The sequence below is a fragment of the Cebus imitator genome, unplaced genomic scaffold (genome assembly GCF_001604975.1).
Source record: "Cebus imitator isolate Cc_AM_T3 unplaced genomic scaffold, Cebus_imitator-1.0 Scaffold413, whole genome shotgun sequence".
NCBI classification, from domain to species: Eukaryota; Metazoa; Chordata; class Mammalia; order Primates; family Cebidae; genus Cebus; species Cebus imitator.
Genome location: NW_016107728.1, coordinates 1,136,078 through 1,148,448, shown reverse-complemented (window position 1 = coordinate 1,148,448; position 12,371 = coordinate 1,136,078). Strand labels below are relative to the sequence as shown.

Sequence of the window (12,371 nt, the reverse complement as noted above, 5' to 3'; positions counted from 1 at the left end):
GCACTGCCAGTTATGCTGAAATGGTTTCTCTCACTCACTCCTAAAGAAGAAGGGATTGGCTCTGGAAACTTGCTACTCTTCTAGATGAGCCAAAGAAAGTGCCCTCTTGATTTTTCTCAGTGAGACTTCACCAGCTCACTCCTTTATGGTACCTCTCTGGTGCTGGTCAGCCAGAAGCAGATAGTCTTTGGAGGCAGGGAAGCAAGGTGACAATCATGCTGCCCCTGGAGGTAGGCAGCCTTGTTTTGACTGCTGGCTTCTTGGTCTAGCTGAATGACAGTGGGCAGGTTATCTGAGCTGCAAATATTATCTCAAAGGATTGGTGGAATGAACAAATAAAATAATCAACTTTAACTCATCATAGTGGCTGACACTAAGTCCTCTAGGAATAGACATTAGCTATTTTCATTGATATCTTCAACATTATCATTTTTTTATGTATTTCAGACAGCAGGGTAGCAGGGGGATATAAGTAGGTCCGCTATAGATACAAATAGATAATATATATATAATCATTTCAAGGTAACATTGTTTTACTCCCCTTGGTAATTCCTCAAAATATTTTATACCCTCTCCCCTGAAAAGTTACTCCCTTTATGTATTGTTAATTCTGTTGATATCAGGGCCTGTTTTCTCTTATTTTGTCTTCTGCATTGAGTTTTTCAGATATAATTCTTTCATTTCTACATTTTAACATTTTACCAGCTATTCAAGCCCATTTTTCTATACTTTATTAATGTAGCTACTTGGGAAAAAGATTGTAACATTTTAGAAGTAAGACTGGTTGTGTTGCAGGTATGTGGGGAAAACACTTTGTTTTTGACATAGGATCTCACTCTGTTGCCCAGGCTGGAGTGCAGTGGTGCCGCCAGCAGTCATAGCTCACTATAGCCTTGAACCCCTGAGCTTAAACAGTCCTCCCATCTCAGCCTCCCGACTAGCTGGGACTACAGGTGTGCTCATCTACAAATTTTTTTTGTAGAGATGGGATCTCATTATGTTGCCCAGGCTAGGAGCAAACTTAGTAAAAGGACTCGTATACTCTTAAATTGAATTTTATGATTTTGACCTGCTGTTTTTGCTGTGATGTCCTCAATGATTCCTATAGAACACACAATAATAGTAATAACCTACAGGAGCCTCCCCTCATGTACAATTTTATTTTTCTTTTAAGGAGATAAGGAAGGGAAAAAAAGTAGTTCATTTCCTTTTTTCTTATTTAGAAAAAAATTAAATTATACTACATTTTCTGGTAATCTGTCAGAAATTTACTTTATTAAACCTTGATAACTGCAGCTATAAACCTAAAATATTCTTCTTATATTGATAGACCAAACAAAAGGGCTAAAACCAAATCTATCATCTAATTTTAGATTATATCTAAGTTAGTAAATCTCTTCAAAATAAAGAAAGGCAGTTTAGGACACAGAAATTTTTATACAGATTGAAAATTATCTTCCCTGAAAGAAAGGCGAATCTGAGAATCTCGCCACACTTCAAAAATGTGTGCAAGTATTTATTCAGAATCCCTTCTATTTTATTAGAAACAGAAACAGTAATTTCACCAGTAGGAATTGCGTGTGCTCTCAATACAGGTAAGTTTGCCACTCCTTCTGTTGTTGTCCATTGCAGACATTTTGGACTCAAGGTAAGAACCCAAATGAGAAATAAGAAATATCCAGTCCCTGATGATTCATTTAAGTCCTGTTCAACTAGATGAAAGCTTCCACCAGAAGGAAGAGTTGCTGTTCCTCCTGGCTGGCTTTGTGTTTCTTTCAGTGCTCTAAAGAACTTTGTATTTGGGCAGCTATGCTCTGTTGTGTCAGGCTGCTGGACAGGAGTTGATGCTCACGGCGCCGCTGACCAGGGCTGCTTTACTGAAGCTCACTGGGTGTCCATCAATCACAAAGTGGCGTATGCAGCCTGTGAAGGGTTTGCTGGGGGCCAAGCGTGGTGTCAGTAGAGATTCTGAAAAGAGCAAGTAATAAAAACAAAGATTGCAATTGAGGTATTCCAAGCCCAAATATTACTTCCTGGTGAAAGTAAGCATACTCGCTCATATCATCAACATGATTTACATTTCAAAAGTGGACTATAGTTATAATCGACTCATTTCTCAGGAACTTTATTTGCTTGTGAAGTCCTATGAACAAGTGGTAATTTTAATGTTTTGCCATATTTTCCATGATCAGATTTCTGTATATTGTAACTGTCTTTCAAGGCTGAAATTTACCACTTACGTGTAAAGCCTCAGCAGTGGATTTTCATGATCTACCTATGATTTTTAAAGTTAATTTCACCTGGGCCTCACTTATAATGTGTGCTTTGCTAAGAAGCAGGAAAGAAATTTTAGCTTCCACACTATTTTTGGACTTGGTTAATATTTCTGTTTAATTCATTACCCTTCACCCTTAAGCCTCTACATTATTGCCTGTTCATAAAATATAATGAGAAAATAATGAACCCAAATAAACTAAAATTCATTTTTTCTGAGCTCAGGGTTTAAGAACTATACATAGGGTAATGATAACTCTCTTAGTCTTTGTGTGGGCACAGGTGCCCTGTGTTATGCCAGGGGAACTTTCTCCTCCTATCTTAATTAGAAATCTAATTAATAAGCACAAGGAAGCCTTGTGCTTATTAATTGTACAGACACAATTAAATATGTTAGGATGATGGAAGCAATATAATTTAAAACGATTTAGAGAGCTGAGAAATATCATAAAATTAAAATCCATTTAGCCAAAGCTTATGAATATTTACACACAGCTATGTGAGCAGTAGCAGATAAAGGATGGAAAACATTTAGAAATCAGTAATTCAGGAAAGAACATAGAACAGCAAACGAGACATCAGCAAGCAGCTGTAATGTTTTCTAAGCAATGTAGGGTAAGAATATGCAGAAGCTGTGTACTGAAAATAAATCATGGAAATGGCATTTCATATTTAGAATTATAATCATAGAAGTTTTAGATTTGGAAGGGGCCTGAGAGATCAATTCCCTTTATTGTCTCTAAATTAGTGTGACTATATATATTCTTTAAGCCTGCTCAGTGTACTTCATCATCTAGGTAAGAAATGAGTGAACAGGAAAGCTTACGAGGGGTAGAATCATCTAATACTTCTGTTTACTTTGGAGACCAGATTTAGAACATGGGTTTTTATTCTGCCCAAGCTTACCATCCTTTGGCTTATGAGGGAAATCATCTGGAGGTAATAATTCATGTAGCAGTTAATGGCCTGAATAATTCACCACACAATTAATTGTAGGTAGTGACAGTACAGTGCTCTAGAACCCTAAGTAATTGATTATTGAAATTAATGCATAATTTTAAGAGCAAATGTTTCCATGTTGAAGGCTTGATGATATACAAATAATGCAGGATTTTCAGTAGAGGAATGAATGCTTAGACTCGTGGGTGGTTTACATTAACAAAAATATTTTACTTTGTTATTATTATTATTTTGAGACAGCATCTCACTCTGTTGCCCAGACTGGAGTACAGTGGTGCAATCTCTGCTCACTGCAATCTCTGCCTCCCAGGTTCAAGCAATTCTCCTGCTTCAGCCTCCTGAGTAGCTGGAGGGATTACAGGCGCACACCACCACACTCAGTTAATTTTTATATCTTTAGTAGAGTTGGGGTTTCACCATGTTGGCCAGGCTGATCTCAAACTCCTGAGCTCAAGTGATCCACCCACCTTGGCTTCCCAAAGTGCCGGGATTACAGGCACAAGCCACCACATCTGTCAGAAAAAAAATCTCTGATCTTTAATTTTGATTTTAAAATGACCACACACTAAAGTTGATTTTTTTGATGTGTAGTTCTATGAATTTTATGCATTAGCTTTTTATGGATAGAAATAATAAGTCACCAGAGTTCTGAGTGAGATTCTTAGAGAATTCCGTGCATTTAGAGGTTTTATTTAGCCTAATTTCTTTAGTTATCCTTCTTAATGCCTAGTTTCTGATGTAATTTTAGTGGAATTAACCTTGAACAGCTCAAAATGATATAATTAATTACATTTTATCTTAAATTATAATTGCTTTTGTTCTAGGCTTGCTGGCATAATTCTTAGATGGAATTAAAAGCTGCAGTGGTGCAATGGGCTGGTGGTTACACCCTCCCGGCCTGCTAGCTCCTGTGCTGGCTCATTAGCTAAAGTTTGCTATTCATTCTGTGTCTCAGACAGGCTGAATTTGGCTTTAGGTACATCTTGCCCATCCAGTCTGTTGAGGCTTAGAAACTTTTGTAGTGAGGATGATGGCAGTGTGTGAGGCTGGGATCAGACTGTGAAAGAAAAGAAATAAAAGTCAAAAAGAAATATTTGTTTGAAAAATGTAGTAAGAACGTTGGGTGCATAGTGAAGAACAAATACTCCAACTTCCATGTCCACCTCCCAAAGCCTAGCACGGTGCTTAATAGGCAATCCATGCTGTGTGTTGGATATAGTCATGTTCCCTGCCATCAGTACTAGTTAGTTACAACAGTATTCTGTGCTAAGTGCTACAACAGTGGTATGCATACGCATCCTAGGGGGAAAGGGGCATGTGTGTGTAAGTAAAAGTCTGAGCTGAGTCCTAAAGGTCAATAGGAGTTAGGTTGGGGAGGAATGGGAGAAGTTGCTCCTTACAAAGGTACTAGGGGAGGAAAGAAAGAACATTTCCCAGAAATGGAGGCCCAGTTCCCTTATGCAGAGGCCTGGAGTAAAGAGACCATCATTGAACATTTAGGAACTGCAAGTCCCAGAAGGTGTGGAGAGATCCCAAAGGCAGGGGTGAGGAGGAGAGAGATGATGGTCAAGGAGCTTGCATGCTATGGTGAATTTAATCCTGGAGATGCTTGGGAATCTGTGAAACACTATAAACTGTGTTGTGATTTCTGGAGGGAAGCAGTGTGCAGAAATGTGCACTGATGTGAGACTTTTGCATGCTGCACCTGCATGAAGTGCAGTGCTGGCCTTTGCCAGAATCCGTTCAAACCTAAAGTCAGGAACAGGGAGAGGACTGGGGAATGGAGAGGGGAGTTGAAGGGGGAGACAAAGGAGAAGAGTTGCTTTTCGAGGGTCTCAAATATTTCTTTTCACACTGGGTTACCATTACTGTCCATACTAGTATTTGAAAAATTCACACAAAAAAGAGTACTTAGTTGTTAACTCTTTTTGGAGTACCCAAGGTCAGATGCTTAATTTTATGTGTGCTTTCTTGCCCTCTTAATTAAAGCGTTGTCTTGTGTCAGTCTAAAAATTATCTATTAGAAGATTATTAAAATCTCCACCAATCCAAGCATGAAAAGACAAATATCGTATGTTCTCACTCATATATATGAGCTTAAGAAGTAGATCTCATTAAGGGAGGTAGAGAGTAGTTGGTAGTTACTAGAGGCTGGGAAGGGAAGGCAGAAGGAGATGAAGTTGGTTAATGGATACAAAAATACGGTTAGATGGAATAATTTCTAGTATTTTATAGTTCAATAGGGAAATTATAGTTAAGAATAATTTATTGTATATTTCAAAATAGCTGGAAGAGAAGAATTGTAATGTTACCCACACAAAGAAAAGATAAATGTTTTAGGTGATGGATATTGCAGTTATCCGGATTTGATCATTACACATTGTATGCAGGTATCAAAATATCACATGTACCCCCAAAATATGTACAACTGTGATATGTCAATTCAAAACTCCCCACCAAGTTCCAGCTGCAAAAGCTGGGTGATTTCCTTTTTAAATCCCACTCCCCAGCCAGAACATTCAGGTTTTCCGAGTTAGTGAAATGTGTAAAAACAAATGCATTCAATATGAAGATATGGTCCTTGCTTCAGAGGTTTAAAACAATTGGGATGTGTGTGTGTTGTCCATAAGTGTCCTGTCACCGTCCTGGATTATACACCATTCTTGGCAAATGACAGCAGCAGTGACTGACGATGTTTACAGAATTGCAGCTGGGAACCTCTCGGAGGGAATGTCTCTACCAACGAACAACAACTTATGGTCTGCAGCTGTTTTTGCAGTTCAGACTAATCATGGACAGAGAGAACTGTGCTTTCTCCTACTGAGGAAAGGGAGCAATTCATACCAAACTTAATCCTCCAAAGTTCTCAGATCCTACTGTAGTGTTAGTCAATGAGTTTTCTTTATGTCTGAGATAAAATAGGGTATGTGTTTCACTATGTGTATGTGTGTGGAGGGCACTTAAAAGGGAAAGGAAAGAAAAAAATAAGCAAATATGGCAAGGGAGAGTAATAGCTACCAGCTAGAATGCTGCAGTCTAGTCACTTTATTGTGCTTTTTCCTTTTAAAGGACACTGTATATAAAATCCTTTGAGTAACTGGGTGCATCATGAAAACACATGGTTCAATTCTATAATAACAGTTATGAGAACTCAGTTTTTTGAATTGGAAACATTTCCCTTTAAACAAGGCTTACCTGGAACACCTCCAACAAACACAGGCTCCCTGTGATCAATTGATTGTGGATTCAGGGGTCCAACCACGTGGTTTACTTCAGAGTCCACATCTAACTGAACCACATTTGAATCTCTAATAACTGAAATGCAGGGCAAAGGCTGGTCATAAGTGGCACTGGGTGATGAATTTTACATGAGAAAGACTATCATAGTAATTGCTTTTATTTATAAATAAAACCTATACTTTCTTCTATATTATTAAAATCATCAAAGATGTCTAACCAAGAAATGGCTGTAACATTTTTCTTAAAAAGGGAGAATATTTAGAATATTCTTGTGCTACTTTTTTTGCTCTATAAGTTATGCATTATTTAAGCAACTCCTCAACACTATTTTGCAGCATTCATATTTTTGAATCACATGTGGATTCAATATACACATATTAGTATAATAACATGATTTTCTTTTCTTGTCTACTTTTAGACTGTCATGTGTTACCTATCATATAAGTGATAGCCTAAGTTCTGCCAGGTCATAATCTTACAGTTGGGTGTGCAGGCTCCCCAGGACACTCAGCTTTTCTCACCTGTAATTCTGTGCCATCTTCCATCACAGAGACTCTGCTTGGGTGTTACTGAGGTGGAAAAATCTCTGAGGCCATTATTGACTTTCACTATGACCTGCAAATATAGGGCAAATTCTATGATTTAGTTTATCCTCATTGTGATAAAACTGAATTTCTTAATTTACCACAGTGAAGCAATACTTCAACAAATATTCACACATGATTAACTTTGCAATTTGAACACAAGGGGTCACTCTTTGGCAGGCTATAGAAATAGGGTTTAACTGGGGGTGCTCCTTGGGGAGCGAACAAAATAACTTCACAGGGGAGAGAACAAAATAACTTCACAGGGGAGAAAACAGGGAGAGAGGGACAATAAGAAATAGAATGAATCCCTTTAATTGCTAAAGATGGAGTGTGTTATACGAAGCAGGTTAAAGGGTTGGTGAAGAACATGGACTTTGAAGCTAGACAGCCAGTCTCCTATTTAACTTACTTTCTGCCCCAATTTTCTCATTTGTAAATTAAAATCGATACTGTTACCTACATCATAGAGATAATTGGGAAGATTAAATGCGTTAATCTATGGAAAGCATTTAGAATAGTACCCAACACATAGTAAGCACCAAGTAGGGATACATTTTATTATGATGGCTCAATATAATTTAATAGAATGTGCCAGAACCCAAATAAAAATCTGTTGTATTAAGTTAGCAGCATCAATGAAAATTTACTTTTTTCTTAATATTTACCTGAATACTTTCATGAATATTCATTAGTAATATTTTAGGATGAAAGTGGCATTTAATTATAACATAATTTTTTATTTCTATCAATTGAGGATAATATGTATAGTATATATACATATCTAGTACACCTACATGATATCTGATGTACATATATTATAGATATTTAGAAAGATGTTTGTTTTAGTGTTTGTTGATTTTGATAGTTAGGTTTGCTGATTCCATTTGGTGAAAAAAAATGCTCTCATTCTTTTGTTAAAATTTTTATGTTGTTACTGGTGATTTTCCTTTTTGGTAATTTTGCCATATTTTCATCACTCTTCGTTTTTATTAAATCAGCTTTCAACATAGGAATCTGAATCCAAATATTGCCCACATTTACATTTCATGTTACAGCTTTCCTATTTTTCTTTTCAATTAGGAAAGATTGATGAAATAATTCTGTGAAATATATCTGCTTCAGATCTAGAATCCAAGATCAGATGAAACAAATGGTTACACATTTCTCAGACAGTACCTGTCCATTTTTCATGTGAACATTTAGGTACTCCCCATTGACACTGTGGCCATGGACTAGGATTCCGGAACTGCTTCTGGGACGGACTTCAAATGCAATTTCAAACTTCAATCCAATATTGAAAGATTCATCTGTGGAGATAAATACTATAAACTCCCAAGAATAGCAAGATAATATTTGTAACTATGGTGTGATTTGTAATTATGCATCTTTGTATCCGTTTATGAAAGCTTGACGCATTTTTCAACAGATAAGTAGAAAGTGGCTTTTCCATGTCAAACTCACTGTGGAAAGCTCTGTGAGGAAAGAAGATAATAAACACATCAGTCCTGTTGTGGGATGTGAGGCTGGGAACAGCATACAAAATACGTGTTATGAGAGCTCAGCATAGGAGAAATTAATTCCAAGTAGGAGCAGCACTGCTGAGTATTTCACAAGTGAACCAGACAGGGCAATCTGGGCAGAGGAAGTAGACTGAACACAGATACAAAGGCTGGAATGCTTGGCCATTGTGGCTGGACTGTCCCTGCTAGGGGAGAAGGAGGCACCGTAAGTGGGAGCCACACTGGGAAGGGCTCTGGTGCTGAAATATGGAGGTTAGGCTTTATTTTGCAGTCACTGAGCAAGAAGGCTATCCTGGTTGGACCTATATTTTAAAATAAAGACACTTTTCAAAAGAAGACATGTATGCAGCTAAAAAACTATGAAAAAAAGCTCATCGTCACTGGTCATTAGATAAATGCAAATCAAAACCTCATTGAGATACCATCTCATGCCAGTTAGAATGGTGATCATTAAAAAATCTGGGGACAACAGGCGCTGGAGAGGATGTGGAGAAATAGGAACACTTTTACACTGTTGGTGGGAGTGTAAATTAGTTCAGCCATTGTGGAAGACAGTGTGGCGATTCCTCAAGGATCTAGAAATAGAAATAAAATTTGACCCAGCAATCCCATTACTGGGTATATACCCAAAGGATTATAAATCGTTCTGTTATAAAGACTCATGCACATGTATGTTTATTGCGGCACTGTTCACAATAGCCAAGATTTGGAACCAACCCAAATGCCCATCAATGATAGACTGGATAAAGAAAATGTGGCACATATACACCATGGAATACTATGCAGCCATAAAAAAGAATGAGTTCATGTCCTTTGCATGGACATGGATGAAGCTGGAAACCATCATTCTCAGCAAGCTGATATAAGAACAGAAAACCAAATACTGCATGTTCTCACTCATAAGTGGGTGTTGAACAATGAGAACATATGGATACAGGGAGGAAATATCACACACTGGGAATTGTTGGGGGGTAGAGGGCTAGGGGAGGGACAGCAGGGGGTGGGGGGATAGGGGAGGGATAGCATTAGGAGAAATATCTAATGTAGATAATGAGGTGATGGATGCAGCAAACCATCATGGCATGTGTATACTTTTGTAGCTAACCTGCATGTTCTGCACATGTACCCCGGAACTTAAAGTATAATAAATAAAATTTTAAAAAGACCAGAGAAAAATGTAGACAAAGCAAATATCAAAATCTATTAAATAAAAAAAAATTCTTAAACAAAAACCTAACGTGCCAGTGCTGTACAGCATTTCAGAGAAGAAAGAGTAGAGAAAGTATTTAGGAGCTGTTACTGAGGTGATCCAATAAAATTCTTATTAAGAATATTTGTGTTTACTCCAAGAGACTCATTGCAAACCAGGGCATTTAAATAATGTTCACTTGATGTGTCTTGTAAATCATTTAAAAAATTCTCCTGCTATTAGTTAGTGCTCATGGAGTAGTGCATAAATTGTGCAGTTTGCTCTGCATTCCCAGCTGTCCAAACCATTAGAGTTCTTATCACTGAAATTCCATGAAGGCTGAGAATTGGGAGTATGAGTGTGAGTGTTTTAGTGCAGGTGGGTGAGGCAGGAAAGTAAAATCATGAGCTAGACAAGAGAGGAAATGTTACCTCTGGGTGTTCTACTGGATATGGTGATGGTTTAAAAAGCATACTTGACTGCATTGTGATTTCTTTATTCAGGGGATGTGCAAAGTACCTAAGTGCCCTGAGAGCAAGGAACATGCAGCTTTATATCCTTTCCTATCCTCATTCCAGGCACTTATTCTGGTGTCTTCCTCACACCCAGTGATTGCTCCATAGAATGTTCTTGGAATGAATTAGATGATGACTGTGTGTAGTCTGCTAGGATTTTATTTATTTTTAGAGCTGTTATATCCCGTCATCTGGCATAGGGACTCCCTTACGGGAGGCATACAATAAAAATTGTTCAATAAATGAGTGAGAGAGTAATGATCAAGGAGAATAATAAAAATCCAGAAATAAAAATTTCTGAAAAATCGTGTTGTCTGCTGGTGTTGCAGATCACAGGGAGGAAGTGGAGCTTCCTTTAGTAGTACAATGGTTCATGCCAAGAAGGAGCAGAACAACACCTTGAGGAGCAGGGTGGCCAAGGACTGACATGGCCCAGGCCATGGAGCAGCATAGACTTTCTAAAGGAGCCCAGGTGGTCTTAATCCAGAAGTTTGGCAGCTGTGGAGAAGCCTGGTTAGGGAGAGTGTAGAAGGATGGGGACGGCATGTATGGTTTGGAGTGCAGCGGGGAGAAAGGTGGTCCTTATGGAAAGAGGTCATCTTCTAAGGCTGAGTTTGGCATTCTTAAATTTTGACTCTGGGCCTGATATTCCCTGTTAGACATCTCCAGGAAAGAAGCATTTCATGACTCAGACTTTTAACATAACTAATGTTACCTAGAACCACGTATCCTCCTTCTGTTGAAAAGTAAGTGCCTGTTTCCATGGGGCCTTCAAAGCAAGGGGTCACGCTGAATGTCTGAGAAGCAGAGGTGATGGAGGCCCCATTGAGCTGGAGATGGGCGAGACAGCCACTAAAACTGTAGATGGAGTTAATCTGAGGGAAGAAGACATTTCTTAAAATCCATTTTCTCAACACAGATGCACCAAGCGGAAGCAAAATGAGGGGGTTTGAGTCCTGAGGGAAACCAAGTAATTCCTTGTTTTATTTATTTCAGCTATCTGAGTGATCAATACTTTCCTGGATAGCTGCTTTTTAACTTGTTGTTTGAAGCTGGAATTTTGTATTTGATAATGTCAAGCTATAGTAATTAAGCTATGGACATTTTTATATTATATTTTGACAAAATAAGTTGCAGCTGTGGTTTCCAAATTGCATATTTAGAAGTATCTTGTTTTCCCTCAAGAATGACAGCTGTGCCAAGATCACCTAAGGCTTATTAAGACTAGCAAAGTTCTTTACTTAAATCTGCCATTGCCAGATAAACAGCAGAAAGCTTTCATTTCTGGTTTCATAAGCTGTTTTTGTGCTTGAGAAAGTATTGTATCACAGAACAAGAAACTGGGGCCACTTTTGATAACTGATTTTGTACTGCATTTGGACATTTTCAAAAAGAGATTGCCATGGAATTGGGGCTGCTTATCTAAAATCTAATTATAATGTAAACCATATTTTTTTGCTTCATCAACATATATTAATGGGTCTTAAAATTATTTTTAACATTGCTAAAATCAACCTATATTTATGTTAAGAAAAATGTAGTCCTTTGATGCATTCCTTTTATTGCTAAATATTTTAAAATGTGTAATATTTTTAATTTTTAAATTACACAAATATTTTTCTACTATATTCTCACTTCTCCCCAGGGTAACCACATTTCCTTTATACATTTAAAAATTGTGTTTTTGTGTGTGTGTGTGTGTGTGTCTGCGTGTAAGACACTAAAAATGGGATTGTAGTTCACATAATGACCTGGAATTTTTTATTCACTCAATAATATATAATGCAATGACTTGCTTTCTTTTTTGTTATCTCTTTACATTAAAAGTATGGGTACTTCCTGAACAAATAAGATCCCCTTGAGACATACATTTTTATGATAATTTATGCCTGTGAAACTTTTTTCATTTCACATCTACCTCAGAATCAAAAGATTACTTCTGACTTTGTAATGCCACAAGGCAGACAGGCAGCCCATAGGGCAGTACTTACTTTGATATCCCATCTCCAGAAAACTACAGTTTTACTTGTGCTAGTTTCCAGCTTCCTACTCTGTGAAATGAGGGCCTCAATTAGATAATCTTCTG

General features: G+C 37.7%; 1 protein-coding gene across 2 annotated transcripts in view; it reads right to left on the bottom strand.

Annotated features, from left to right (window-relative positions):
- Positions 1 to 1,488: 1,488 nt before the first annotated feature.
- The window catches only part of LAMA4 (laminin subunit alpha 4), a 153,741-nt gene continuing 142,858 nt past the window's right edge, over positions 1,489 to 12,371 (bottom strand). Inside the window, exons 35-39 of one of the 2 annotated variants that reach the window (XM_017509236.2) lie at positions 11,001 to 11,160; positions 8,238 to 8,368; positions 6,996 to 7,089; positions 6,430 to 6,549; positions 1,489 to 1,968 (exon numbers count right to left, since the gene is read on the bottom strand). In XM_017509236.2, the coding sequence (XP_017364725.1) occupies positions 1,823 to 1,968; positions 6,430 to 6,549; positions 6,996 to 7,089; positions 8,238 to 8,368; positions 11,001 to 11,160 (651 nt within the window). In that variant the 3' untranslated portion in view covers positions 1,489 to 1,822. The remainder of the gene's footprint in view (positions 1,969 to 6,429; positions 6,550 to 6,995; positions 7,090 to 8,237; positions 8,369 to 11,000; positions 11,161 to 12,371) is intronic. The other variant, XM_017509235.2, reaches the window with a different exon arrangement.